We start from the raw sequence: 7111 nt of genomic DNA on the forward strand, positions 1-7111 counted from the left end.
CTTCTTCATCTCCCCCTAAATATCTTACATCTGAATGTCTTTTGTGTTTTATTTCTACATTTCTGGAATCACCTGTATTCCTTTCTTCTTGATATCTCTCTCACCTAGTTCTGGCATCATGAAACTTTTCTCTGCACTACCTTCTAAGCTGAAGAACTACCTTCTCACACTTACAGATTCAATCTTACTTACACCAGTAGAGAATGATGTCTTGGTCTCCTAGACTGCTGTGTCTCACTTGGCAAGTCAAACCAGCTGTCTCTTCAGCCTCTACAACCAGGATCTCATGAAGATACCATGTCCCATCATTATTAGGTGAGACATCACCTTGCTGAGTGCCTGATTGCTCCTGTTCACCCCACATCCACATCACCCAAATAGGCTTTGAGTAGAAGCTGGAGACATGACAAATCAGCAACAGCTGGCTAGACCAAGGATGTGACTACTAGATAGCCAGGCCTCTGGCTTCACTGTAGAGGGCATAACAAGTATTTAGATAAAGACTCAAACAACTTAGGGGCAAATTATCTCATTAATATACACATATTAGCTTTATTTAGAAACATTTTTCCCAGCAAACCCACTCCCTCTTGAATTCTTCCTTTTCCTAACTTTGAAGGAAGTGATGGAAAGGGGCAAGACTTGTATATAAAAGTCTTAGAGGAAGGGGCTGAACTAAACTTGTCTCTGGATATCCATCTTTTCCGCATAGGGGAGACCCAAGACAAATTGGGGGCAGATGTTTCCGATGAGCCCATGCACTGTTTCTTTGATGCTTTAATACTGATTGATTAGATAGCAGACAATCTGGGCTCTACTCTAAACCTCTGGAGATGGTACCCATGACATGTTTTGGAAACTCAAGGAATCTAGAGACCCTGAAAGAAGTCTTTTGCAGGGTCTCTACAATGCAGCTTATAGCTCGCTGTCACCTGTAATTTAAAGAGATTCGGGAAAAGGGAGAAAGAAGAAAAAAAAAACAATTAATGAAAAACATGAGAGAAACTATATAAGAACCTAGGGTCTAATAAATAAGTGGAACAAGAAGAAAGTTTTATATGAGTGTGAGTTGAGCCAAAGATGTATTTGATCAGGAAAAAAAGAAAAAGAAAAAAATTAGTGAGATGGGGAAGGGGGTATAAGAGATAAATTTGAAGAAGTTTGGGGAAATGATAGGGAGGTGCATGATATAAGCTGGGAGGGGGGGCAGTTAGAGAAACCCATGTGAGGGAAACTGAATGGAGAAAGATCAGATTTTAAGGGACAATTTTAAGAGATCAGATTTCAAGCACAGAGTGGTAAAACTGAGTGACTCTGTGTTTTAGGCCATAGAAGGGGGACCATGTGGAAAGATATTTTTAAAGCACAAGAAAAGAACAGCCAGAAGAAGAAAGAGTCTACAAGATCCTGAGGAGTCCACATCTGAAATAACCCCCAAGAAATTTATGCATGACAATTTTTATGGTGGGATAGGAATAATGGGAAATGACCCACAAAGGTGTGAGAATGTTTCCCACAAATAAAACCTTTTAGAGAATCCCCTAATTGAGTGGGTTGAACTTATATTCAAATTGTAATTGACTGGTGTAGTCTTAAATCTCTGAATTCTGAGTTAATCCAATGAAGTAGACATGAAATAACAGCTCCAAGTCTATCAGCTCCTCATTGCTGAAGTTATCCTTGAAACAGGTGTGCAGGAAAATTATTGTGCCATTTTTGCTTTCCCAGCCATGAGTTTGCAGCTCTTTTAGCCAATGCAAGCCCTGATTTTGTGCCTTGGAATGGTTGGCAAAGGATGAGATCTGGATGAGATGGAATGAGATGTGTTCCTGGACCACTATGAGTGGTAGGTTAGGTTTTGTTTGTTTGTTTGTTTGACTGTTTAGGCAAACAGGGAGGAGAGAAAATAGAAAATTAACCAGTTAGTAGAGAGGGAGAGAAACATAATGATTACTTTAACAATAATATTTTCCTGAGACAGAACTCCATTCTCTACTACCATCTTTCAAAGTGTAAACTGGACCTAGAGACAGGACTCCTCAGATTGTAAGCACTCTGGCATCCTTGAAATCCAGATGCATCTTGGGAAAGTTCACCATCTGGGCCTCCTGAGAGATGTTCTTAGCGTCTGCATTGTCACCACCTGACAGAACAGTTAACATTGCAGGTTGCAAAAACAGCATGCCATTTGCAGATGTTTCTTTTTTCCTTTCTGTTTTCAGCAAACTTATCCCTCAGAAACTCTGAATTCTGACTTCTTCCTTCCAACAACAGAAACCTCCCCACCAACCACTGACTTCAACAAAGAAAATCTGCTGCTTCCCTCCACCTTGGGCCTCCTACTTGATCTTTCATTTCCTCTCCAGCTCTGACTAAGGTTATTCTCTCCTGTCTGATTTCAGCTGTTGTTCGTATCACTAGCCTTCACCCTTTCTATTTCCCCTCGTCAACTGTCATGGGCAAAGTTGTGTGTGACATTGAAAGGTCACTTCACCTCTCTGAGACTTGCATCTCATCTCTAAAACAAAAAAAAAAAAAAAAAGAAGAGAGAGAGAGAGAAATGGCATGGCTTCCCTGGACACTGCTTGTTTGAACAGATCACAATTCTACAAATTTCTTCACTCAACTCTACCTCCAGGCTCCATTATGTCCCCTCTTCTGGGCACTCCATTCTATTTCTCCCCCTTTGAATACCCTCAAAGTATTCTCTTTGCCATTCAACCATTATTCCTCCACCTTTCTCATTTCTTGACTCTCGCTGGCTTATTTATATATTGGAGAATTTGCTTTTTCACGTCTCCTATGATTTCCCCATGCAACTGTATAAACTATAGCCAGCTCTTCATTATCCTTAGAGATAAAATTGCAGGCATGCCAGAGTTCATAAAACCACACACATATATAAAGAATAAGCCCTCCTAGTGAGTTTAATTTATATATTCACTCACCAAAAAATCCCTCAACACATGCTTGGTACCAAGTATCTTAGTAAATATATTAACATAACATAATTTGCAATGTATTCACTTCTATCAAGGAGCTTCAAGCTACAAAAGTATATGTAAACCAAGAATTAAAATGTATTATGGTGATTGCCATTTCTGTGTCTAGAATTCCAGATACAAGCCTGTTCAGAACAATGTTTTCCAGGAAGACATTTTTACTGCTTAACCCTTGAGGTTTTCATAATTGGAAGTCTCAGAAGAGCAGCATGCTTTTCAACCAAAGAGGTAAACTTCTGTGCAGAGTACAACTGGAAGTTAGAAAATTCAACTTTTCAAGAGATACAAGGGGAGACATTAAACAACCATATTTAAGTTAAATTTTGTGATCAGATAAAAACGCATTGTCAAAAAGAGGTAACGGTCGTTAATATTTTAGTTTAAGTCGTTGACTTGAGAAGTAGTTGGTGATTTGTCAATGGTTCTGACTGGTTAATGTGTGTGAATACGTAAACACAAAATCTTTTTAATACCTAGGCCTTATGATTATTATTATAATATCTCTTTAAAACTTTAAGTAATTACTGAATGCAAGAAGCAGTTATTTAAAACCCCATTTGTAACATTATTTCTCTTTCATATTTGTCAACATTAATAATGAGGCTGAAAGTTACACTTAATGAGCTCTTTCTATTATGGCCACAGATATTTGGTAATTTCTATGAGCTACACGCACATTGAACAACAACACACAGTTTATGCCCCACCTACGTCACTCACAAGCACCAGATCTCATCTTTGCCTGAATCTCCTTGTCAATGGCAAAATCCTAGTTTATAGTTTAGGAAGGTATAGCTGATGTACTGTTATATATTTATCACATTTTCCCCTCTGCGGGCCTATAGGAAAAACATAATCCTCTACTCTCTTGTAACTGAGTACTGGGCAATGGAGTATGCTCTGCTGGAGATATCAGTCACCCAGGCCTGACTCTGTAAAATATCACATTTGATCATCTTGCCTGCAGTGCCAGCTTGGAAGTCACCTATTCCAGATGGCAGAGCTTCAAGACAGAGAAGGAATTACTGATCTGCATGGAGTTTGCTTGCATGAGAAATAAAATGTGCTGCGTTTAACCTCTAATATGCTCAAGTTTACTTATAACTGCAATATTAACCTATCTATGCTGATTAATGTTATAGAACTCCTTGCTCCTGAATTCAGAAACAAGTGAAATAAAGATACAGAGTATAAGATATATGGATCAAATTGTCAACTTTGCATAACTTCTCGAAAAAGCTTCTAAGGAATTTCCATTAAGTGTGTAATGCCAGTAATGTTGCTGGTATTGAACTCCAAATGAAGTAGTCTTACTGTTAAAAACTTATTATTTATGTTCCCCCAAAATTCATATGTTGAAGCCCTAATCCACATTGTGGCTGGATTTGGAGATGGGGCCTCTAAGAAAGTAATCAAGGTTAAATGAGGTCCTAAGAGTGGGACTTTATAAGACGAGACATCACAGAGTGAGCTTTCTCTTCTCTCTCTCTCTGCCTCTCTGTCTCTCTTTCTCTGTTTCTCTCTGTCTCTCTCTCACTGTCTCTATCTGTCTCTCTCTCCCTCTCTACCTCTCTCTGTCTTCATCACTCTCTCCTTGCTCCCTGACTCTCTCTACGTGCTCTCTCCCTCTCTCTCTCTCTCTGTCTTTCTCTCTCTCTCCACATGCATTGAGGAAAAGTCATGTGAGGACATATCAAGAAGGCAACTATCTCAAGCCATGAAGAAAGCTTGTACTACAAACCAAATTATATATGTATGTTCTCTCCTGTACTCACTACTGAGCTATTTCACTCTATTTTCATGGAAAAGAATATGGCGTAAGAGGTAGATAGGATAAAAAAAGATAAAATATGTGGTGACAGAAAAAAACTTCGGTGAAACTAGAAAAATAGATAACAGCTTCATCCCATGCTCTGCCAATATCCATGCAATTATCTAAGCAGAAACCTAAAAAACCTCATTCTTTGGAAACTTACCTCTCCTTTACTCCACACAGTTACTATGTCACCATTTTATTTTTCTCTTTAATTTGTTAAATATCTCTCCTCTTTATCCTCACTGACATTTTGTTGTGGATGAAAAAAGTTGTAAAGTAACCTCACAGGGTGATTGGATCATAAATTTCTAACTGGGCAGGTCATGGTGGGTAATCACATCCCAGGCATATGAATTTTTAGCAAAAGGTTTATATTTCCTTTAAGCAAGCCCTGTCCATAGTTTCTGTGTATCTATGTTAACACACCTTTGAAATTAAGTGTACCCACCCTCAAGAGAGCACATCATTTTATTAACTATCCTGTAATTCAAACCCAAACTTGCTTTCTCTTATCTCTATGTAATCTTCCTTAATTTCAAATGCGTAAGAGAAGTTGCAAAACTATTATTCTCTGGAGTATTTGAGATCTTGCTTTCCAGCATGTGTAGTCAGTTTGGTTCAAATAAACTCCCATAAAATTCTCTATAAGTTTGACATTTCTTACGTCAACATTATGTGTGACCTGGATTACTGCCTTTAGCTGTACATTGCAATCCAAATGCTCTCCATATCTATTCAGCACCCTGCTTCAGAATTGCTACATAAAATTTAAACCGCATCATGTCAAGCTCATGCTTAAAACACTTCAATTTGTTTTATGAAAAATAATCCAAACTCCTAAGTATGTCATTTTTATACACAAAGGCTCATATAACTCAATCCTCAACAAAAAGGGATGTGGGATAAAACTGGCTTTGTGAAAAAAGGGAAACTGACAGACTATTTGTACCAAAGAATATTTATGAACATAGATCCAAGAATCTGAAATTTATATAAAATGTAATAAGGGAAGGAGCCGATTATATAAGCCCTGTAAACAAATACAATCTGAAAAAGAATAATCTGAGATGGATGGAGAATCCTATTATTAGAATCCAGCTTGACTAGACTATCCTGGCCATTCTGAGGGAGCCCAGTGCTCTTCCTCTGTTACCAGTCTTCCCCAGGCTCCTGCTTTTTGTCCCATAGGTGATCAGGCCACAGGCATCCTCATGTTTACCTTTGCTTGGGTTTTATCTGGCACTCCCCCAAGTTCACTTCAGTGGGTGATTTTTGTTCCTCTAGAGAGAACTCTTTAGAACTCCGATGGCATAGTCATATGCTCTATCATCCGCCTTTCTGCCAACAGAAATCTTGCCCTCTGCCCACTTCCCTATTTGAGAAACCCCACTGCCTCCCACAACCACATGCATTTTACAGTGTTTTTCATTTCCCCATCATCCCTTCTTCAAGTTTATCTCTCCCCTTTTTGGTTTCCAACACCAGTCCCTCCCTTTATTCTGTATCCTCCTACATATCATATTTACAACAGTGGAAAGAGTCCCATCCTGAGAGCAAAGATAAACTCCTAGATCAACCATTTACTAAAATGTATAGATCATCATTTCAGGTCTCCGTTTCCCGCATTATAAGAATGACTGGATTAAAAGAACTTGATATTCTCTAATTCCACTTTAACTTTAACATTCTTTGACGTGATCTGTGTTCACTATAATTTTGATTTATTATGGATAAAAAAGGGAGTCTACAGAAAGTAACATCATAGGGTGACCTAATCATAAATTCCTACCGCACATTGGCTGTGGAAGGAACTGGTCACCAACTTGGAATTTTCTTGAAGTGACTCTATCAAACCTTGTTAACAGTGTAAGATGTTCCTTTTCAAAAATATCACTTACAAGTTCCTTCATCTAAGTCCAACTTATATGCACTATGACACATAAAGAAATGTAAAAAGCAAAAAATGGGGACCCTGGGAGCAGGGAAGAATCAAGCTATTGTCTTGGGTTTCTCATAGCCCCAACTATTTGTTTAAATCACAACTATTTTTCACCTATACAATATACCCTAGAAGTTTTCATCACTTATTTTTACAATGCTTCCCATGCAATTTCAAATCTTTTTGAAGCAGGATAGTTAGCATAGAGATGTCCCCTCTCCCTCCAAGATATGGCTCTAGATTTTTTTTTTCCTTTCTTCAGACTTCCCCTTATTTTAGCTCCGACAAGGGGAGATAAGCCAAAAGTGGTCTCTTCCTGTTTAGATGACATTTTTAGCTAAGTCATGACCTTTG

The 7111-nt window shown here is 38.4% G+C and overlaps 1 protein-coding gene across 1 annotated transcript in view; it reads right to left on the reverse strand.

Moving 5' to 3' along the window:
- LOC102895660 (T-cell surface glycoprotein CD1c) overlaps positions 1–6728 on the reverse strand; it is a 7178-nt gene extending 450 nt beyond the window's left edge. Inside the window, 4 exon segments of the mRNA XM_025047565.1 lie at positions 193–441; positions 444–470; positions 672–878; positions 6608–6728. Of these exon segments, the coding sequence (XP_024903333.1) occupies positions 193–441; positions 444–470; positions 672–878; positions 6608–6728 (604 nt within the window).
- Between the last annotated feature and the right edge of the window lie 383 nt (positions 6729–7111).

Source organism: Pteropus alecto, unplaced genomic scaffold, assembly GCF_000325575.1.
Source record: "Pteropus alecto unplaced genomic scaffold, ASM32557v1 scaffold355, whole genome shotgun sequence".
In the NCBI taxonomy this organism is placed as follows: Eukaryota; Metazoa; Chordata; class Mammalia; order Chiroptera; family Pteropodidae; genus Pteropus; species Pteropus alecto.